Source organism: Momordica charantia (genome assembly GCF_013281855.1).
Source record: "Momordica charantia cultivar OHB3-1 chromosome 1 unlocalized genomic scaffold, Mcharantia_2.0 BLBB01000001.1, whole genome shotgun sequence".
NCBI classification, from domain to species: Eukaryota; Viridiplantae; Streptophyta; class Magnoliopsida; order Cucurbitales; family Cucurbitaceae; genus Momordica; species Momordica charantia.
The window spans coordinates 21,621,171-21,643,484 of NW_028275157.1; the positions used below are offsets into that span (position 1 = coordinate 21,621,171).

The window sequence follows — 22,314 nt, forward strand, 5'->3', positions numbered from 1 at the left end:
GATCATAATTTTTTTTTTTTAAAATGAAAAGATTGTGATTTATTTAGATAGAAAGGTAGGAGAATAATATAAAGTAAATTGAAAATAAAAATAAGGAAAAATGTAAGAGAGAGAGTACTGACAAGGGCATCACGATTTGATTCTTTTTCTTTTCTGTATAATTATATGATTACTATATAGTATATAGGAAAAAAAAAGTAAAAAAGAAAAAATAATAAGGCTGCCGAAATATTTTCAGTGATTCAGAGATCGTGTTTAAAGAAGTTTCAGCACGGGCCTTTCCCCACCTCTAAATAAATAGAGCGACCTTTCAGTCTTCTTTCTGGTTGGCAATGGCATCGAGGCTTGTCTCCTGAACGACATGTCGGAAATGTGTATCATTTCATCATTTGGGTATGCTTTGGTTTCTCTGTTATCTGTCGGTCTGTAACTTTGTAAAGCAATGATTCTATCTAAAGCTCGTACCCCACACAGCATTCTCATCTTCACCACAACGGCGGTGAACTTCCATTATCCTCTCCACAGACCTGCAGATGCCACTGCATCTCCAGTCAAATGAAGCCACACATGGACTTCCACTCCCAGCCTTCAACTCACAATCTTATCTTCCACAAGAGATTCCATTAGATATAATGTTACCATTTCGTGGCAGTGATTTTGTGCTTTCGTAACCAATGACAAAAAAAGAACAAAAGGAAAAAGGCACAGAGATTTCAAAATTTACCAGGTGGGGTACCGCAGCATAGTTTCCTATGATCAACATGCTCCACATCTAAACCAATGAACCAAGATCCCAAAGAAACATCTTCATTGGCATACTTGTGCAGCACATCTCTGCACAAAAACTCTCCCAATTGATTCGAAAATAGTGTGTCGAAATGACCTTTGGTTGTGATAATGATGGGAACTTACTGATTCTTTAGTATATACTTTGCTAAATCCCTTGAGATTGCATAAAGCTGCCCGGTGGCATGACGAAAGTACCTGTTTCCTTCTCCACCAAATATCCAATGCTCTGGTTCATGGTATTTTACTCCCCTATGCCCAAAAAGGATGGTTAGGACATCTAAGCTTACTGATTGCAACAATTTACATTAACTGAGAACATAAAGGAAGTAATTCTCACTTTTGTGAAAGGACGGGTCCAGATTTCATGCAACCAATATAAACCCGAGGTTTCATTCGATGTGCAGCTAAAGTTGTTCCAAGAGTAGCTGTAACAAATCATAAATCAAGAAGCATATAATGCAGCCTAATCAAGCACCTGACAGAAGAAAAACATTCTGTTCTACCTCTACGTAATATGTGCTAGAGAGAAAAACTTGTCTCGAAGTTTACCTAAGTTGACATGGACGTCGTCATCGACTTTAACATAAAACTCTGCATCCCACAAAGCAACAGCAGTGGCAAAATAAGTTTTTGTCTTGGCAGATAGCTCCAGATAGCCTTCGACGTGATTCTGCTTTTGTTGTTGGACAAAAATGTAAATGCACGAGTTGTGTCATTTGCACATAATTCTTAGCATTTAATATTTAGTTCGACACAGTTTCTGAAGGAGGAACCAAAAAACAGGGAAATGATTGCACTACCAGTCTCAAGAAATCTCTATTTGTGAGCTCCTCTGCAGCAACAGCTTTATCAAGAATGCCACCAGATGTTGAACTAGCAACATAAAGACAGGACATAGAAAAGTTCTATTTAATTACTTCAGTTATGTGTTTTCTAGTTTCTATACAGCCAAGAGAACAACTAATTCATGGTTCCTAAAGTATTCACAACCAACCAAGACTTCGACTTCCTTAATTATGGGAATCCATTAATTCTTAACAAATACCTGAAGAAATGCAGGATAAAGATGTACCATTTTCTTACCTATGTCCTATTACAAAGCGTAAGATTATGCCCTTCTCTTCCTCCAGCTTCTTTCTTTTTTCACCTTTAAAAGATTTTCCCCATGAGAACAGTTTGATAGTAAAACAATTGCCTCAAACTAACTCAAAAGATAAGTTCAAATTTGGTACTACTGATTTCACCTTGTGGCATCCAAGTATTACGGATTGAATCCCTTCGTTTCCTACTGCTAAAAGCTGTATTTATTCCTATAACCATGAAGTATTTTCTCTTCGAATTTGTATCATCAGTCTTTGGATTGTCCAATGTGACAGATCCCTTTAATACAGATTCGTTATCCTCCATTGCAGCTGCTAATTTCCTTTCCAAATCTGCAATCATGTCATTCAGTTCCCTGTAGCCATACAGACAACTTCTGTAGGACATTTGAGAAACATGAACACTGATAGGAGTGTTTGAAGAAACAAGCGCCTTACTGTATACCAAGCTGTGTCCTTGAATTCTCACTTATTCTTGCATTGTATGCATTCTTTACCGGAAATGATTAGAATGAGACGTTCAAAAAGACATAAAAAGTACAGATTTAATAACAAGGTTTATGGTAGAATGACAGTCAAAGTTTCACCACGTTTCTGAACCTTATAAAAAGAAAAGGTCCCAATGTTTATGGAATAATAAGGAAAAATAGAACTGACTTCAAAGCAGATTTTACATCCATGAAAACTGTGGGTTGGCAGTTTCAAACTTTCACCACATATCTTACCCTTATAAACTGATTGGTATGTAAGGGTAATAAATTGATGGAAAAAGTTTCAGAACTGACTTCAAAGTAGACGTTTGAAAGATGTACTCACACGTTGTGGATTACAATCCTCAGATTTTATCTTCATTTGTGCATTAGCAACCCTAGAAACCATTGAAGTCCGTTTACCTTCTGGAACCATCCACATTCTGGAATAATGAGTGAAAAGAATTAAATCGAATTATCGAACTTATCCTAGTAGTAGTACACAGTACTTGAAGAAAACAAGCACAACAAATTAAGGCAAAAGATTGTTGAGAGAGTAGAAGAAACTGAAACGTACTTTAGGCAAGCTAATAATGCTTAAATTCAAGGATCGAAGTAGATGAGAGCATATGGTTATAATCAGCTCTGCACATCTTTGTTAATTCAAAAGATTTCTCGTAATCCGTAACAGAGGTTAATGAATACGGGAATAGTTTCATCAATGCTGGCATCAAAGATTAACGGCCAGCAGTCGAATTAAGAACAGCAGATGATAATTTCCAAGAATTATGGAATTTTAAATCAATTGAAAATCCGTATTCCCAAATCCCAATGTGCACAATTCAGCAACCGAACTCGGAAATACGTGTTCTAAGGTATAAATGGAATCTGGAAAACATAAAGAAAATGCACCTGTTAGTGAAAAACATTCCAGCGCAAAAGCTCCCAAAACATAGCAGAAGAACCCAGTTCCTAGAGAATGCATTTTTTGGAGCAAACTCACCGCCTCCTCTGTTCTTCGTTGACATTTCCTTTTCCTTCCCTAACTTAGTTTACTCACTTGGGATCCATAAGAGTAAAGTAGAATTTGAGGAATTAACAGTAGACGAAAAAATGGAAAAAACCCAGAAAGCAGCAATGGAAAACAAACGAATGGGGAAACAACAATTTCATACTTTGGAACGAAACTTTTCAAACTAACTGGGAAAATAGCATTGAGCCCGTAGAAACCGGAGGGTCGAACTCCGTTAGCCAAGCCCTTCAAAGATTTTCCATTTTTTCCCTTTTTTTTTTAACTTGAATACCACCACTTCTTTTTTATTTTTTTATTTTTATTTTTTTTAGGCTCCTCAGTCCCTTTTATTTCTAACACTTTTTCCGCAATTTTTTTTAAAACTTTAATTTGTTTTGGTTTTTTATTTTATTTTTTCCCTTTTTAACTTGAATTATGTTTTACTTTTTATTATTAATTTTTTAACTTTGTCTAAAAATATTTCTTAGAAGTAGTTTTAGACTCAACAAAATCAATCTTTTTTAAATACAATATACCAAATCTAATTTAATAATCTATTAAATAAGGTGTCAACCTCACAAAACCAATATTTTCTTTGAAAATATAGTTTACCAAATGTAATTAACAAAACTAAATGATATTTTATTTTAGAATTATTAAAATAAAATTAGTAAAATAGAAAATATTTTATTTTAAATTACCCATATAAAAAAGTATTTAATTTCAAACGATTCATACTCGAACAAAAATATATGCACGATATTCATTTTCAATTTAGTCGTATTAAAATAGCATAAATATATGGTATTCTATTTCTAACTTAATCAGTTTGAAATAATATAAGAATGTATTTTATTTTTAAGTTAGTCGACTTAAAACAAGAAAGTATAAGAAACCGTTTAAATTTTGAACTTACATTTGGATAATAAGAAAATTATTTAATTGTGAACTTAGTCATATCAAAACAGTAAAAGTAGATAATATTTAAGGAAAAAAAAAACAAAAGTAAACAATTAAGAGGAATATTTAAACAGATATAAAATTTAGGCTTCTTAAACCCTTCTTCTTTTTTTTTAGTACAGCTTCTTAAACCCTTCTTAACCTCCAGCTAAACCCCAAGCTTAATATTTCTAGGTAAGATTCCAACCCCTGCATGTATTTTTGTAGAGTAAGTTGCAGACCTCAAAAAATCAACCAAAAAAAAAAGTTAAAATTAGGTTTTTTTAAATGTTTTGTAAAATATATTATTAAATTAGATTTGGTAAACTATATTTGGAAAAAAAAAACATTGATTTTGTGGACTCCACAACCTATTTTATTAACAAAAATGATTTTATTAGGTCTAAAACTATTTTTAAATCATGTATTTAGGCATAATAAAAAACAAAAACATAACTAAAGTTAAAAAATCAAAAAATCAAACAACTAATGAACTTAGCTAAATTGGTTATGGCTTATTGTATTAAATAAAAAAAAACACAATTTGATGTTATATATATATATATATATATTTATACCACATTTGGAAATATATTAAATTTTGGATATTATCCTTACTTAACACGTTGGTGGACTACTGCCAATATCAAACAAATCGTGCGTTTGAGTCCTCATCTTCGTTGTAGGAAAAAAAATGACAAAATATTTCTTCCCATCAATATAGAGTTGGATCCAAACGAAATAGACCATTTTAACATACGCATACAAATTCACCATCAATATAGAGATGGAAAAAGTGAAGAAGTACAAGAAAACTTGGATTACCTGCCGTGCATGATAATTGAATTCTTTAGGTGGCAAAAGGAAGAAAAACAAATAAAATAAACATCCCAATAAAAAGATTTCTAACACGAGCATCAATTTTTGCCCCTGGAAATAGACAAGACAGGAAGATTATAACAGTGCACTTCATTTGCCCATCACTGAAATTCTTAAACACTGCAAGTTAGAGAAATATTATCTCGTACCATTTTTCTTATTGAATTCAATTACCCAAAACTCAAATTCAACAAACAAAATCTCTCAACCCAAAAAAAAAAAAAAAAAACAAAAGGCAATTCTCAGGCTCTCTAACTCACAGTAGATTTTGGTTCAACAAAAAGGAAAGTGATGAATTTGTTGTTACATCACTCCAAGAAACCAGTTTTAGTCAAAATGGCATTTCTCACTTTACTAAGATCTCTTCCCTTGAGTGTTCTTCCAATCCCTTCACACACTGAGAAAGATGAAATTTGGCTTCTTGCCAGCTTCCTAGCAATCCATTCATGAGGAGGAACCATGACATCTCCATCATCATCATCATCATAACGTGCAGCACCATCAACCATGCCATATTCATCATCCATCCATGAACCCATGTGGCCATTTCTTCCATATATTTTGGACCAGTCTGGAATGTCCAGAGGGGCTGAGGATCGCTTCACAGTTTTGGGTTCTTGATTTTCTGCTGTTTTGGCTTTGGGTATCATTTTAGGGGCAGAGCTCTGCATGCGCCAAACAGAGGAAGAAGAAGAAGAAGAAGAGATCGATGAAGCTTCTTTTTCTTCTCCTCTTTTGGGGTTAAAGCTCCATGCTTCTATTTCTTCTTCATCAAAGTCTCCATCTTTGATTGATTTTCCATTGCTTCTTCTGGTGGTGGAACCTGCCATCTGTTTGATCTAAAACAGAACACAGAAAAGTGGTTTAGTTCATGAGCCAATAAGAGAGAACAGTGAGTAAAATGAAAAAAATAACACTTGTTAACAATGAGTAAAACAGAGTCACTAGTTCCAATATACATATATGGGAAAAATAACTGATTATTTTTGTTTCATCTTTTGGTGCTGAAGAAAGTGAGAATGAGATGGAACTGAACTGGGTTATCTCCTCGGGAACAAAAAGGAACAGATAGATAGAGAGAGAAATACAATGAAATGAACCTACCTTATTGTTTGATTACCCTTCAGATGAAACTGGCCTTTCTCACGGATATTTATCAGAAATTTTTCTCTCTGAAAATGAGTAAGAATCAGGTGCAGAGCCCCAAAAGTAACCGTGACAAAGTAAGAGAAGCAATGGAAAAAAAGAGGAAAAAAAATGAAAAAAACCCTTGCTCTTACCTGAATACTACCAAAGAAGATCACAGATATCAAGGGCCTCAGTTCAGGCTCAGAAATGGCACCCAGCAAAAATAGGGAAACCCCAGAAAAGATAACAAAAAACAGATGAATTGTACTTTCATGGCCAATCAAAAAGCTGAAATAAATGGGAGAGAAAGCGACGGGATTTGAAGAGAATCTGAGTAAAAAACTTAAAAGCACTAATTTTCCCCCGCCACTGTAAGATGGGGTTGGTTTGAACTTTGAAAAGATAAAAAAACAAGAACTTATAACAGAAACCAAAGCAAAATATTGATCAAGGGAAGTTGTTGAAGTCTGTTTAGAAAAAAGGCTGGCTTTTGATTGGAAAAGATGATGGGGAAACGATGAGTGAGACTCGAAAATAGTCTGACCAAAACCAAAACCAAAACCTCACTGATTTCCGTAACCTTATCCTCTTCTTAACTTGCAGCACAGCTCCATCTCACTCCTAGTTGAAAAAAAAACTCAGTAATCTATTTCCATTGCTTTTTTCAATCTCTGAAGCTGGCCTTGAAGGAGGCGCCAGAGGAGTAAAAGCACTTAATTTTCTTCTGTGTTGCTGCATTGAGATATGTGAGAGAAGTTTTGGCCACCATGGATCTCAATGATCTTAAGCACTTCAAAATTTCCATCTATTACTTCAATTCGTTTACCAATGCTTCAAAGAGCTTTGGGATTTATGGGAGAGAGAAAGAAGAAAGAGAGAGAAAGAAGCACCTGTCTTGGAATTGAGGGAGAGATGGGGAGGTGTCTTCTCAAGCTCAAATCATAATGTCTGTTCGAAAATGACACGAGAGCGTGTGTGGGTCAACCATCTCCTTGTTTGGTTCATGCAGAGAAAAAAAAAAGTTCAGATTTCATCTCATTCATTTGAGCCTAACCTGCAAGAAGAAGAAAAAAAACCACCTTGGTTAGCAAACAATCAAGCCATTTAAAATAATATGTTTAGAGACTGTTTTTATATTCATTTTATTGGGTGTCGTTTTGTAATCCAATTGAACGTTCCAAAGATTTCTTACTTTTGAAATGGGGAACTAAAAAAAGTCATCGCTTTCCCAAAGATATACAGGTAAAAAAAAAACTTTGAAGTGACATGAACCAGTTGGAGATGGATGGCCCTGCTGTTGTTTGATATAGAGGGAGACGTGGCGTTTTGATTTAATGCGCCTAACTTAGCTTTAAAACGAGTTTTAAATTCAAAACATCTAATATGGTTTTAAAAAATGGAATTCTCAGAATGTTGCAGATCTAAAGTGAAGAAATAAAAAGAATTTTGAGTTTAGTGAACGAGCTGCAGTTGCTTAGTGGGATTTTCACTTAGAAACAGTCGAGACTGTGGATTCCAAGTAAGAAAAAGAAAGAAAGAATTGAAAATTTATAATGGGGCAATCAAAAATCAAACTCAAGAGAGAGTGATAATCATTAAGATAATGAAAAAACCCTTTTATCTGTCATGGGGAGTAAAAAAGGAAATACATTGAATAAAGTAGAGATAAGATCAGCACAAGACAACCTTTTTTCTTTTTCCATTCATTCATTCATTCAATCACTTTCCTTTCCTGGGGATGGGATTAGATCCTCTAAAGTCTAATCCGAGTCCACAGATTTTCCCTTAATCCGTTGCAAGAACTATGGCTTTCCCCACCACCATTTCAATTCTTCAACTACTTTCTCTCCCTTGTAAATGCTCTGAGATGCCATTGCTTAGGCTGCTGTTGATTTGCGAGTCTGCGTCAAATTGTTTCCCTTTATGATGCATAATCAAGCATACCATTTTTTTTTTCAATTTCTACTTTACTGATTACCTATGTTTAATGATAGAGATAGAACGCGTGATCCCTGCCAAATAAGTTTTGCCGACAAAGTAGGGGTGTTTGTTCATTCTTCATTGTTATGGTCATAAGTACAGATAAAGACAGAAAGGGAAGGGAGTTATTTCCATTCTTTTCATCATCAATGGCTGTTTTAGAATAAATAATAGTTATATTATAGACCACTAAGGATGCACTAGTGGTTAGCAGTATGGAAGACAACATGAATCCATACAGCTGAGAATGAGATAAATAAGCCGAAGATTAATCAACTTTTAACGCTTCCGTATACTGGGAGCTTTTTTAAAGGTCAAATGTTCGAATTCACACCTTGACAAAAAGACAATAGTTTCGTGATTAACTCATTTTCTCAAGAGTATACCACCTATTGACAAACCTCATCCCACGTGGGACTAAGACTCAACACTTCAGCTTGACTTCTAAAGATCTGCAACTCTAAGACATTACTCTATTGCTATTTATTAGGATAATAGAACATCTTTTTCTAAGGTTGTGTCTAACTTCGATTGAATTATCAATGGATTCTATCCAAAAGATCACACACTAATGAAAATCTTATTCATCTTGTAAAATCTGTAACATCTAACACAAAACTTGTACTCGATTGTAAAAGTTAGCATGTAGTGCAAAAATTAAATTTCACAAGTCTGGATTTAATAACATGAGTTGATATAAGCTATGAAGTAAGAAAACTCATAACACCAAGGAACATAAATTTAATACGTGAGGCAAACTCAAAAGGACTAATAGATTACATAGTAACACATACAGCTCACCTTACTGGATCGCTGATAGTCATGAAGATTGCACAACAAAGTAACCTCATGTTAGTTAAATTTGAGTTTAGCTACATAGTTTACGTTACACCAACCTATAATCCGTACACAAATCGGGATTCTACGTGTATTCAACGTTTTCATTTCTATGGCCTTCTTGGCTTGCACGGTTCTAGAATGCAGTCTAATCCTACTCACTTTTAAACTTAATCCTCTAGATCAAGCCAGCACTGATCTCAGAAGCCTTCCAAATTGATATTATCAGTTCTTCTGGAATCGACTGCTTTAAGGAAGCACATAAATGATCTTATTTGTAGCCTGTCATGGGATATGAAATAAAAGTTCTAACAAAAAGCCCAATAGTTACGTTTATGTATATATATATATTATATAATTATATTTGAACAGCGCTTCAATTAAGCAGAGCTGCACCAGAAAGTGCAAATATTACAGGAACTATAAACAATCATAGCGTCAAAAAGACTAAAAAGTGGATAGAATTCAAAACCACGAGTAGAGAATTGTCTTATTTTCCAAGACACGTTGCCCCCATTGTCTCGTTGCACAGTGTTTATAATGGGACGAGACTTATAACGAATTTGTTAAATATGTTTTAGTTCTTAAACGGGCATATTTTAATGAATTCTCAGTGGAAAGTACCTAAAAGTTGCTTAATTGACCTTTTAAGTCAAAGCGTTGGCACCAGCAACAATCTCCAATATCTCGCCAGTGATCTTGGCTTGGCGCTGTCTGTTGTAGACAATTGAGAGCGTCTTCTTCAACTCGCTTGCATTATCAGTCGCATTGCTCATGGCGCTCATTCTGGCCGCGAGCTCACTTGCTAATGACTCCTGTAATGACCTCAAAATTTGACTGTTCAAGTAGAGAGGTAATAAAGCATCAAGAATCTGAACTGGGTCCTGCTCAAACTCCAAAATTGGGGAGAATTCTGAGGTTTTTGTCCTCACGGCATCTCTCTCTACGGTCAATTTTCCTTCCTTTGTCGTCAATCTGAAGAATTCGTCCTCTGCGGCATCCACGCAAACGCCATTAATGTCACAAATCTCTCCCTTTGGTGAGAGTGGAAGCAAAGTGTGGATCACGGGGTCGGATTTAACCAATGACACGAATTTGGTGTAAAGAAGCTCGACTTTATCGACCTCTTCGCTGATAAAGAGGGAAAAAACGTCGTCTGCTATGGCTTGGGCTTCCTTAGCTGTGGGAAGTGAGCCGCCCTCGAGGAATCTGTCGACTGGAATGTAAGGCCGGCGAAGGAAATACGAGTTCCCCTTCTTACCGACGCTAATTACAGTATAGTCAAGGCCAAGGTTCTTCAATTCTGCGATTCTGGCTTCTGCCTTTTTGATGATCGAGTTATTGAAACCGCCGCAAAGACCTCGATCCCCAGTAACAACAACCAGAGCAACCTTCTTGACCGGTCGGACTTTTGTCAGAGGAACGTCTATATCTTCGGTTTGGAGCTGCTCGTTGATACTGTAAAGAACTTCAACGAGAGATTCCGAAAATGGTCTTCCGTTAACAACAGCTTCTTGAGCTCTACGCACTTTTGCAGCAGCAACAAGCTTCATAGCCTCGGTAATTTTCTGGGTGTTCTTCACCGAATCGATTCGTTCTCGGAGCTCACGAAGACCGCACTGAATCGGAGTGACAGATGAAAATCGCGAGGCATTGCCGGCGGGGGAGCCCTGAGCCGGATTATGAAGAGGGTTGAAAGGCCGGAAAGAAAGTGCGGAGGCGTCGGATAGAGACGGTTTTGAGGAGACCCACATTGTGAAGTTTGAGCAAGCCATGATCTTTAATGGACGATCTTCTCGGGCTCCGCTTTAGAGAAGAGGGTCTGCTAAGCGGATTTCAACTTTCCCTTTAGATGGGTTTCCGCTTCTATGTGGTCTTACTCTTATCTTCATTTTGGAGCTTTTGTTCTGGTACGAATGAAATGAGAGGGAAATGAGTGGAGGGAAACTGACGGATTTGGATGAGGTTTACAGATAACAATTTCATCTTTGCAGATTGCTCGTGATGAAATATTTCGAGGCGGGGTCCATTACTCCGCTCTGGTGGGGCTTGATCTCTGTACATCTCTATTTGACAGGAATCAGGATGGTATATGCGGCTAAACGACTCGAATTCGTCTGTGTTTGATCTATCCGCTGTTCAAGAACCAGACCCAGAAATGAAAGTAAATGGAATGGGCTTCCTCGGCCCGTATTTTAGCGGGGAAATACGGGCCATCGGCCCAATTCAGGGGTGAGCCAATTTCACTTCTTCAATCTTCATCGCCCGCCGATTTCCCCCTAAACTTCCTCGTTTCCGGTTGAGATTTTGGGGAGGCTTTGGGAGCTGGGAAGCAGCAGTAATGGAATTTGAGAAGAGGAAAGCTGCGACTATGGCGTCGCTCGGCTCAACTGAGACCGACAAATCGCCCAAGGGAAGCTTGGACACTCCAATCATTCCCCTCATCAACACTCTCAACACCCACCCGTCTTACTTCACCACAAGTTCCTGCTCCGGCCGTATATCTATTCTCTCCCAACCAATCACTAGCGCCTCTGCCGTCGCCGTGAAGCCGAAGAAGAAAGCCCTAGGTGGGTCTTGGCTGCTTGTCACTCATGAATTTGCCGATCCCGACTCAGTCGTCGACCTCCTCTTCCGCTCACCATCAACTAACGGGGAGTTATCTGAGATCGTGTTCAGGTTCGAACCTCTGATCATAGCAGTTGAATGTAAGGACCTTGGATCGGCTCAGGCTCTGGTTTCTTCCGCTATATCTTGTGGGTTCAGAGAATCGGGGATTACCAGTGCTAGCAAGCGTGTGATAATCGCAATTCGCTGTTCTATTCGAATGGAGGTGCCGTTGGGGACTACAGAGAAGATTATGGTCTCGCCTGAGTACGTCCGATACCTTGTCGATGTAGCAAATGAAAAGATGGAGGCCAATAAGAAGAGAACTGACGGATTTTTTAAGACAATGCAAAGTAGTGTGTCTGTCGTTTCTAATGTTTCGCAGACGTGTCACGGAATCCTATCGAGGGAGGCAATGGGGGATGTGAATGATTCGGTGGATAGCAAGGGACATGTTTGTGCTGATGAAGAGGATGATGGTGCAGCGCTGGAAGGCGGGGATAGGAATGCCACTGGTAATTTGGTCACTACCAGAGAATACCTATAATATAATCGTATATTTTGGTGTTTGGATTGTGCAAAGAGGAACTAATATTAATGAAGAGTCTTAATACTAATTCCATTTGGTTAGATAATTATGTGTTTGAAATAACAGGAAACGTATTTCTCTATCTTGGACTGTAAGGAAAAACAAATAATCAACTTAGATGAAAAATGGACAACATTCTATAGGCATATGATTTCTGCAATTAAGATGTATTGATTCTAGTCCAAGTAGTATTGACTATTACTGATATTTTGTAATTGCAGGACTCCTTTCCTTTTAATCTGAAAGCAAGTCTGAGTCTTTGAATCATTGGCAGGATCATCAGAAGCATGCAGTCATAGTTTATCTGTTGAACAGATGGACATTGTTGGGGAGCCTATGGCGAAGCTTTTTATTTGGGGGCACTCAGCCACTACTATCCACAATAAAGTTATTGTCTTTGGTGGTTTTGGAGGCATGGGTAGACATGCGAGAAGAAATGATTTATTACAACTTGATATGTCGTCATGTTCATTGCAGACAATCAATGTCGAGGACAGTCCATCTCCTCGGCTGGGTCACACATCGTCTTTGGTTGGAGATTTTATTTATGTTATTGGTGGCAGGACAGATCCTACGTGTATTCTAAATGATGTATGGGTCTTTAATACAACTCTGGAAAAATGGACGTTACTAGAATGCACTGGTAGCCCCTTTTCTCCTAGGTGAAGTCTTGTTACCTGCATTGTCCTTCTGCCTCTTTGTCATTTCAGTTTCATTTCTTTGTGGCTATTTTGATTTCTTTCTGAATAATAGCCTTTTTCTTAAGAAAAGGTTAAAAGGCCTGGGGACCAGCAACACGTAAAAATACTCTAAGGAGCCCTTTTTTTCGCTTACTGTTAGAAAGATCTAGTGCAACAGGTCAATTAATGGATGCATGTTTGATTCACAAGTTTACCTATTTCCATTCCTGATGTTTATAGTTCTAATGCAGGCACCGGCATGCTGCAGCTGCAGTAGGCTCAAAGATTTATGTGTTTGGTGGACTTGAGAATGACAGAATCTCATCTTCCTTGATTGTCCTGGACACGGATAGTCATCAGTGGAAAGAAATACAGGCTGGTGGTGAACATCCATGTGGTCGTCATTCACACTCAATGGTGTCTTGTGGGTCGCATATTTATATGTTTGGGGGGTATGATGGGGAGAAAACTCTTGGGGACTTGTATACTTTTGATGCAGATGCTTGTTTTTGGAAGAAAGAAAATATAGCTGGGAGAACACCGAATGCAAGGTTCTCCCATGCAATGTTTGTGTATAAAAATTATATTGGAATCATTGGAGGTTGCCCTGTGACACAAACCTGTCAGCAGTTATCATTACTCGATTTGCATCTTCACTCTTGGACGCACGTGTCTCTAAAGTGTATTGGCAAGGGTTTGTTTGTACGTAGCACAGCCAGTGTTGTTGGTGATGATGTTGTTCTAATTGGTGGTGGAGCATCATGCTATGCATTTGGGACGATGTTTAGCGAGCCAATGAAAATTAGGTTGCATCCATTGATGTCTTCAGAGGTTATTTTAGGGCATCCTGAAACCATAGAAAAGGTTGCGAATCATCTAATTGAAGAGTTGGAGCAAAAGAACAGAGATCCTGAATGTCTACTCAATGGTAATGCTCAAAGTTTCAATGAAGCTTCTGGCTTTACTATTGAACGTGAAAAACCCAATTTACATGAACAAAAACAACAAGGTGCTTTGTATTGGATTTTACAAATTGAAAAAAAGTATGCAAAATTAGGGAAGGACATTTTAAAGACGTTTGGATGGCTGGACCTGGGTAGAAAGGTTTCTTCACGGAGTAGTGGTGGAACACATATTTGTTTCCCAGTGAATAGCAAATTCTGTGATATATTTGATGAAAAGCAGTCCTGGTGGGGAGATCAAATTTATCAGAAGAATGACTTTCATGTATCTGAACTTGTAAGTTGTGAAGGATTTCGGCCAAACAAATGCTCTTACTTAGAAGCTTTGAACATGTTAAAGAAATGTGATGCAACCAAACTGGTGGATGAAGTTGTTGAGATAAAAACAGCGACCAAATCTCCATATAAAAAGATGAGCGAAGCAGTATACTCCCTGATAAAGCATAATGGGCTATCTGAAGAACTTTTGGAGGAGCTGCCAACAAGGTGTGTGTGTGTGTGTGTGTCTTATGTTTTTTTTCTTCCCTCCTGGCATCTGCATGTTTGTTTCAATATTTAAAATTGGCCTCTATATATCACAGGTTTGATATGGCAAAGGGTAAGAACATATCATTTCTATTAGAAATGCTTTACTGGGTCTTACGAGTAAAATTAATTAAAAAAAAAAAGAATCATGCTAGCACTTATGTGAGTGGATATGATTTTATTGCGTTACCATTTGCTAAAAGTAAGGTCTATTGGGTTTCTTAGATGGGAGCGACTTGGAGACATTGTGGTGCTTCCAGTGACATCCTTTAAGGACCCTATATGGGACACTGTTGGGGAGGAGCTGTGGCCTATGATTGCCAAATCACTTTGTACTAGTCGTCTTGCTCGCCAAGTAAGTCTCCTTTAGAAAACCAATACGTGTATTCGACTTGCAAGGTCTCTCTCTCTCATTATGGGCAATAAAGTTTTTTTTTTTAATAACCGGGAGCTGGACCTTTGCTCCTCCATATTCAGGGGCACCCGTGCCTGTCCGAAGGTTCGGACCCGGGAGATATTAAGGATTTTTAATGTTAAGCTCACCAAAAAGTTTGAATGGACCAAAAAACCTCAAGTCCTTGCCAACCAGACACTAAAGCATCTTTAACTGACTTTAATTTCACCTTTGGGACTGAAGCCAATTTCTTTTTAAAAATTCTTTAACGAGAAAGATTTCAGCTTAGATCATTAACTCAGAACAACGATTATCTGCAGTTAATTCTTTTATCTGCTTTTCAATCAGTAAATGTCAGTTTTGAAAAACAAATTGAAGCCCTACAAATTTATGAACTAACTTTTCTTTGCTTCTTGCCCATGTTTTTTCATAGGGAAGAGTTGCTTCGACTGGTACAAGGGATAGTAACTTAGAGATTCTTGTGGGAGATAATGGTTGGGTTGACCATCGTGAAAATGGAATAGCATATTCTTTCGATGCCACCAAGTGCATGTTTTCCTGGGGCAATCTTTCTGAGAAACTTCGGATGGCCCATCTGGACTGTAAAGAGGAGACCATTGTGGATTTATTTGCTGGAATTGGATATTTTGTGTTGCCATTTCTTGTCGGGTACATTACTTTATTCTTTGACCACTTACTTTCTTCCTTGTTTTCTTTCTCTTCAAATGAAGTATATGCACAGAGGCCATAATTTCATCCCTGATGATATTTTGAATTGCTTCTTGTTCTGATTCAACTGAATTGTTTCAGTGTGAAATTGCGATCTCAAGTTTGTCAATGTTAAGCAAAAAGGTGGTCATGGCCTGCTCATGAAATAAACTATGACATCCACTTTTTCGACATTCAAACATGTTTAAATTTTGCGGTTATTTATTTAATTAAGAAATTAGATTGAATATGACATTGGTTGATCAGGGCTAAAGCAAAACTGGTCTATGCTTGCGAGTGGAATCCTCACGCTATTGAGGCACTTAAACGTAATTTACAAGCTAATTGTGTGAGCAACCGCTGTATCATTCTTGAAGGAGATAACCGGGAGACAGCACCTAAGGTATGCTTTTAGTTGGTTAAACTTCAAATTAAAAGCACTTTTTATAGCTCTTTAAAATTTTAACCAAACACTATTAAATTTTAGAAGATCACTTTTGCTCCTTCTCAAGTACTTTAAAAGCCATGTTGAACACATAAGCAAACTATGAAATACAGAATAGGGATAAAGAGAATTTACATTACATCCCGCATTCATCCTTGTTTGGTGGCAGCTACTGCTAGTAATGGATTTGTAACGTCTGGTGTATTGTTTTGGAAGGAAATTTAGTCCTGCACCTTATTGGATTTTGTCATTATTTTTGCAGGGAGTTGCTGATCGGGTTTGCCTTGGTCTCCTTCCAACAAGTGAGGGTAGCTGGGTGACTGCTGTGAGGACATTGAGGTTGTATTTTATGCCAAACTTGAATTCAGTATCCACCTTAGGGACTCCATTAATACTTCATTTTTCTTTGTGAGCTCAAAACTTGAATGAAAAATGAAGTTGAAAATAATGTGCTTCGTTTGCGTCCTCTTAGAATGAAGAATTCCTTTACCTACATCTTGATTAATATCTTGATTAATTGCATTCGATGCCGAAACTGAATGTGCAGAAGTGAAGGCGGGATGCTACATGTGCATGATAATGTGAAGGACTCCGAAGAAGAATTGTGGACTCGACACCTCCTACAATCAATAGCTGAAATTGCTAGATCTGAAGGTTTCCTTTTTCTTTTTTCCTCTTTTTCCAAATTGGGATATTTACAGATATGAATACTATGTGATTTGATCCCGACTTCGACGGTTTTCTGTTTCAGGTCATCATTGGGATGTTTCAATAGAACATGTTGAGAGAGTAAAATGGTACGCACCACACATTCGCCATCTCGTCGCCGATGTAAAATGCAGAAGGATTCAACAGAACAGTTGAGAAATTTGCTTCCTGCATGAGTCTAGATGAGTTGTGGTGGTAAAATGGTATATTCAAAACCCCAAAGCTGCACAGGTCTTAATTGATTTGATACGGTTTTGACAGGGTTATCAACTTAACAGTCGAGATCAATAATCAATGAGAAAATTGACTGCTCTTGCTCAAAGGGGGGATTTGTATGGAAATGTTAGCCATATCATTAAAGTTCATGGCAGCTGAGAACTGTTCTTTCTGCTCAATGTTGGAGATTTTGGAATCACTGCTGAATGTTGGATGGTAGAATTATCCCATAAACAGGGCTTCTTATTTATGTGACAAATTTCATGTACACCAACTGTTCTAGCTAAATTAAATAGTGAATTAAAACCTGATTATTCCTTCTGGAAAGTGGATGTATTGCCAATGTTTCTGTTGATCAGATCAGGCAAATCTGATTCTTTTAATCTTATTTCACCAAATAATGATTTCTTCTGATGGAATGAGATTCCCAACCACTGGTTTATCATCTAAACAGAACTGGAAAATGTGAAGAATGAAAATTATTAGCTTGTTCTTGCAAGATCCATTAATTGGGTAACAACTGAGAGAGAAAAAATTCAAAAACAAACTACATATACACAAAACTTACCTCCATTTCCCAGAGAAGAGCTACTCCCAAATTAAGGCAGCAAAAGAAAAAAGAAAAAAAAAACGAAGATTCTGACAGCATTCGAATTCAAGAGGTCCTGGTAATCAGTCAGATCCATGGGAACAGATCCAAGTCCTTTGAGCAACTCATTCGCATTATATTACACACCGCTTTAAAGTTCGAATTTGATTCTCAGAAATTAAAAGAGTTTTCCTGGTTGTGTTGTTCCACTTCTCATCATTGCGCAGAATTCCTGATAGTTGATTCTACCATCCTATAGATGATGCAAAGAAGAGTAAGCCTTTTTTTCTCTTTCGTGTAAGAGGGAGCCACAAATTTTAAAACTAAATCAACTTACATTGTCTGTATCAACCTCAGAGATAATCTCCTTAATGCTGGCTTCATCACCCATGCCATAATCCTTCATTGCAGTTTCTAATTCATCTTTTGTAATGTATCTGTCATAAGAACAATAGCAAAGCTCAGTAATGTCATGAATCTTTAGTAACAAAACTTGTATAAATGTCTCAAAGGCATATATATTTCAGGTCATTGCAACATTATACACAATAACTTGTATTACATGTCGACATGTTTTTGTATTACATATCGACATGTTTGGCTCATGTGAGTCGCATCTAGAGGATCTGGAAGTTTCGACTTACCCACTACTATCCTTGTCAAAAAACTGAAATGCTTTGTACAAGTGCTCGTCTCTTTCTAGTCTGTGCCTATGCATGGTTGCAGAGATAAATTCGATGTAGTCGATTGATCCATTTCCATCCACATCAGCCTGAAAAGTTTGTACTTTGCTACGAGAGAGTCCTTAAGCAATAACCAATTAATTGCATTGAGGTAAGTATTTACTTACAGCTTCCATTAGTTGCTTCACTTCAGCTTCTGACAGCTTCGAACCAAGCCGAGCTAAACCGGTCTTCAATTCTTCATAGGTGATTGTGCCACTATTGTCAGTGTCTATGTTTGCGAACATAGCTTTAAGTCCTTTGATTTCTTCTTCGGATAAGTTTTCCGCGATGACCTAATAAGTATAAAATATTAGAAATTAGAAAAAAAAAGAATATAGAACAGAAAAATGTATTAACGACAAAAAAAAAAAAAGGTTCACATGGAGGAAAGGAAGAACAAGGCATGCTGAAGGAACAACACATCTAAATTGAAAGTGAAGCAGGTATTAGACTGATTAATTTGCTTAACGGATTTACTCGTACATTCAAAGCATGGTCAATAAGCCATGCCACTCTCATCAGCATCAAACGGGCTCAGGAATGGTGTCCTTGGCCCCAGAGAGACTGACAATATACACATCAAACATATTTATGTTTGTAATACGCCCGAATCATATGCAGTGTGGGACACCAATTGTGTTCTATTAGAGATATCAGAACTTTGTACGTGCTAGTTATAGAGCTAGACAACATTTCTTCTGTGATTTGGATGCTTATTATCAACAATAAACGGTAGTTTTGACTGCAGTTTGATGATTACCTTCAAAGCAAGCTTCTTAAGCTTATTCATCGCCCTGAATTGCTTCATTCTAGACAGAACAGCATTATCTATTGGCTTGTCTGATGCTTCTCCACCTTCTCTGATCCATGGATGTTCTAAAAGAACTCAAATGTCAGCCCGCGCACAAGTAATCACATTAGCCTAGATACATTGAGAAACTGACAGATGAAGATTGATAGAATTATGTTGTTTCCCCTGGTTAAAATATAAAATTTCCAAGTTCCCAATATGACAACTTTGGGCAACTGCAAGAAGAAAGATTGCAATTGCTTGGTTCCCCTCTTCCTGACTTATAATCTTAGGCCAAAGAACATAGGCAAAGAAACTTCAATATAAAAGAAAAATATAGTTTCTGGCAGTAGCATTTTCGAAAACCAAAAGGAGAGACAAATGTGAAACCGAAAAACTGTCATACATACATATAAAAGGGTTGGTAGATACCTAGAACTTGTACAGGAGTAATTCTCTTCCTCGGATCTTGGGTCAGCATTTTCCTCACAAGATCTTTAGCACTTTCGGAAATTGTTGGCCACGGTGCACTTGCAAAATCAATTTCTCCTTGCAGTATGGCATCAAATATTCCTTTCTCATTTTCTGCCATTTGAAGTTGAAGAAGGCAATTGGAACACATTTTCCTTTTGCAGTTTACAAACTGAAACTATAATATAGTAGAATATGAATTTAATTTAAAATATTTTTCATAGTGATCTTTACCTGCCCAAAATGGAGGTACGCCACTAAGAAGGATATACAAAATAACTCCTGCACTCCAGACATCAATTTCCTTCCCATAATTTCGCCGCAATACTTCAGGAGCAACATAGTAAGCACTGCCCACTATGTCGCGGTACACTTTACCTGAGATGAGATCCAAAAATACATGAGAGATGATTATTAATAGAAGCTGCTTCACATACACAGTCAATTAGAATGGAAGAAAAATGGCAAGAAATATAATGAAATTTACAATCTAGTTCGATTAAGAGATGCTAAGTCACTGATTTTGACAGACAATAAACAAAATCCAGAACTAAATCATCATTATCTAATCTCTGCTCTGCCCCAGGCTTAGGGAGAAAGGGACGTATGATGATCATATTACCTAAAATGCACGGGAGACTGATAACCTAATTAACTTTTGAAACTTTTCCAACGAAAAGTAAAGTACAAATTGCTGAAATTGTAAAATTCCCATATCACAAGGAATCCAGTTGACCCGTGATAGCATCAGAATAATTTCAGTGGTCATTACTCAACATGTGAATTCAACTGCATCTGATTCAATACAAAATTTAACCATTCGGGGTATATTCCACATAAGAAAGCATAATCATGGGTTCTCACTTCAGCAATTTTTACTTGTAGTCCAGAAATCAAATCAATCCAAGAGGGGAAAAAAAAACAAAACGAATGAACCTCAACCTTCCTCAATGAAAACAGAGAGTCCAAAATCAGTTGCCTTCAACATTGCTCCCTCTTTCTTGCTAGACAACAAGAAATTCTCAGGCTTCAGATCACGGTGCATAACCCCCATAAAATGGCATATTTGAACGACATTCACAATTGCACGGCAAATTTCAGCAGCAGCTTTCTCAGAGTACTGACCCTGCGCTATAATCCTATCAAAAAGCTCCCCACCAGCACAAAGTTCCATCACCAGGTGAACCGAATACCTATCCTCATAAGCACCTTTGAACTCCACAATGTTTGGTTGTCCAGAAAGATGCTGCAGAATCAGAATTTCCCTCTTCATATCTTCCTTGTCATTCTTACTAATGAGTTTCCGTTTCAGTATAGATTTGCAGGCGTAAGTTTGGCCAGTGGAATTCTCGGTGCATAAATAGGTAATTCCAAATTGACCTCTACCCAGTTCTTTTCCAAGAGTATAGTATTTTTTAATATCGTCATAGGGTCTGCCCAGAATGGTTTCTGGATGATTTTGCACTGTTCTGGGAGCAGCAGCTGCAGGTATTGGAAAAGCCGAAGCTGACGGCGGATGTTGCGCCGGCGGCGGTGGCCGAGGCTGAGGCTGATTTCTGTCGGATGGGATTTGGGTTTGAGGGGCTGAGACCTTCTGAGCCGGGACAGTCGACTGAGATTGAGGATAAGGTTGGTAAGCTTGATATGGACTTCTGGCTGCAATCCCTGTCGCCGAATCAAAGCCATTAACTCCGGATGTTGGCTTTTGCGTGCTGCTACAGCAACCCATTGTGGAATCAGAAAGTGGGAATGTGTAGATGGGTGGGTTTCAGTTGGAATTAAATGCAAAACCTCAACTGGGGATTGGACTTCTGGGAATGTTGAAGAACGAATCTGACGGGCAAGTCTGTGTGTATTGATGAAAATGGCGAATGAGAAAACGAAAAGGTAAACCTAGAAATTTGATTTCTGTGAGACGGAAAGTGGATGAAAATTCAATTCTATGGAAAGAAAACGCAGAGATTGGGTGAAAAATCTGCTCGGTAATAAGGCCAACCAGTGGTCTCCGTCTCCCTATTTTTCCCTTGACCTCAAAGCTCGTTTTAGTCAACTCAACAAAGGCGGTGTTTGTTTCTCCAGAATTCAACAGGAAGCATCATACCATTTTTATTACTTCACTCTCAAGTTCTCAACTTTCAATTTTTTTTTTAATTATAATATTTCGTATAAATAGTTATAGGGTCTTTTTTTATTAACCAAAATGAAGTACAAAAAATTAAATATCCGACTTTAAAGAAATAAATGTCATTTATCTGCCCGAGGTTTCAATTTATCATGAATAAAAATGTAGCAATATGAATTATTTTAATAAATTTCATGTTGATGAGGAAAAAGAATGTATTACGAAATAAATCACTCTATAAAATTGTGGAAACAAAAGTCACATAAATATTAGTGGTACAATCTTTTTTGGAAAATATTACACGAAATACAACGATAGATCTCCCCTGCATGATGCCCAAGCCAAGATACATGATGGGCCGAATTTAACTCGTAATAATACTTTTATATTTTTCTCAAAATTATAAATTCCAAAATGGTGCAACGTGTTTCCTAAGTGGTTGAGGGGGTTTATTATTATTACTATTATTTTCGTACTAAATAAGTTAGTTGTTTAAATTAAGATTCACGAAAAAAAAAAAAAAAAACTTGTAGTTTCAATAAATCTCTATAATTTGGCATAACTTGGAAGGACCCATTGGGTATTGTGATTGACTAAGGAAATGAAAAATTCGACTGCCGTGGTTGCCGGGTCCAAAAATTCCTCTTTC

The 22,314-nt window shown here is 37.3% G+C and overlaps 5 protein-coding genes across 11 annotated transcripts; 1 reads left to right on the plus strand and 4 right to left on the minus strand.

The window, feature by feature from the left end:
• Window positions 1-115: 115 nt before the first annotated feature.
• On the minus strand, window positions 116-3,691 carry LOC111012312 (putative beta-1,3-galactosyltransferase 2). Of its 3 annotated transcripts, XM_022286407.2 has the most exons (12): window positions 3,535-3,691; window positions 3,272-3,418; window positions 2,706-2,802; window positions 2,328-2,380; window positions 2,034-2,245; window positions 1,873-1,936; window positions 1,590-1,662; window positions 1,339-1,462; window positions 1,127-1,214; window positions 913-1,038; window positions 725-834; window positions 116-600 (listed from the first exon to the last, which is right to left on the minus strand). In XM_022286407.2, exons 2-12 carry the CDS (start codon window positions 3,385-3,387, stop codon window positions 449-451), a joined length of 1,215 nt encoding a protein of 404 aa, XP_022142099.1. In that variant the 5' UTR covers window positions 3,388-3,418; window positions 3,535-3,691; the 3' UTR covers window positions 116-448. The 3 variants fall into 3 exon arrangements, with proteins under 3 accessions (XP_022142099.1, XP_022142101.1, XP_022142102.1); XM_022286409.2 differs by having other exon boundaries at window positions 1,339-1,459; window positions 3,272-3,642; XM_022286410.2 differs by lacking the exons at window positions 3,272-3,418; window positions 3,535-3,691 and adding an exon at window positions 2,937-3,076.
• A 1,571-nt stretch (window positions 3,692-5,262) lies between these two features.
• LOC111012313 (senescence regulator (Protein of unknown function, DUF584)) lies at window positions 5,263-7,817 on the minus strand. 4 transcript variants are annotated; one of them, XM_088121320.1, is made up of 4 exons: window positions 7,208-7,499; window positions 6,470-6,938; window positions 6,294-6,361; window positions 5,263-6,028 (listed from the first exon to the last, which is right to left on the minus strand). In XM_088121320.1, exon 4 carries the CDS (start codon window positions 6,017-6,019, stop codon window positions 5,498-5,500), a length of 522 nt encoding a protein of 173 aa, XP_087977446.1. In that variant the 5' UTR covers window positions 6,020-6,028; window positions 6,294-6,361; window positions 6,470-6,938; window positions 7,208-7,499; the 3' UTR covers window positions 5,263-5,497. The 4 variants fall into 4 exon arrangements, with proteins under 4 accessions (XP_087977446.1, XP_087977448.1, XP_022142103.1 ...); XM_088121322.1 differs by lacking the exon at window positions 6,470-6,938 and having other exon boundaries at window positions 7,208-7,504; XM_022286411.2 differs by lacking the exon at window positions 7,208-7,499 and having other exon boundaries at window positions 6,470-7,201.
• Window positions 7,818-9,461: 1,644 nt separating this feature from the next.
• On the minus strand, window positions 9,462-11,048 carry LOC111012373 (ATP synthase gamma chain, chloroplastic). Its single transcript, XM_022286510.2, has one exon. The coding sequence runs from the start codon at window positions 10,907-10,909 to the stop codon at window positions 9,782-9,784; it is 1,128 nt and encodes a 375-aa protein (XP_022142202.1). The 5' UTR covers window positions 10,910-11,048; the 3' UTR covers window positions 9,462-9,781.
• A 164-nt stretch (window positions 11,049-11,212) lies between these two features.
• Window positions 11,213-17,382, plus strand: LOC111012371 (Met-10+ like family protein / kelch repeat-containing protein). 2 transcript variants are annotated; one of them, XM_022286507.2, is made up of 10 exons: window positions 11,213-12,256; window positions 12,605-12,992; window positions 13,262-14,458; window positions 14,723-14,852; window positions 15,325-15,560; window positions 15,867-16,002; window positions 16,307-16,383; window positions 16,592-16,698; window positions 16,796-16,903; window positions 17,014-17,382. In XM_022286507.2, exons 1-10 carry the CDS (start codon window positions 11,476-11,478, stop codon window positions 17,025-17,027), a joined length of 3,174 nt encoding a protein of 1,057 aa, XP_022142199.1. In that variant the 5' UTR covers window positions 11,213-11,475; the 3' UTR covers window positions 17,028-17,382. The 2 variants fall into 2 exon arrangements, with proteins under 2 accessions (XP_022142199.1, XP_087977437.1); XM_088121311.1 differs by having other exon boundaries at window positions 16,796-17,382.
• A 52-nt stretch (window positions 17,383-17,434) lies between these two features.
• LOC111012372 (calcium-dependent protein kinase 2) lies at window positions 17,435-21,704 on the minus strand. The gene is made up of 8 exons (XM_022286508.2): window positions 20,486-21,704; window positions 19,778-19,921; window positions 19,505-19,657; window positions 19,043-19,158; window positions 18,408-18,575; window positions 18,202-18,329; window positions 17,895-17,994; window positions 17,435-17,810 (listed from the first exon to the last, which is right to left on the minus strand). Exons 1-8 carry the CDS (start codon window positions 21,270-21,272, stop codon window positions 17,736-17,738), a joined length of 1,671 nt encoding a protein of 556 aa, XP_022142200.1. The 5' UTR covers window positions 21,273-21,704; the 3' UTR covers window positions 17,435-17,735.
• Window positions 21,705-22,314: the final 610 nt, after the last annotated feature.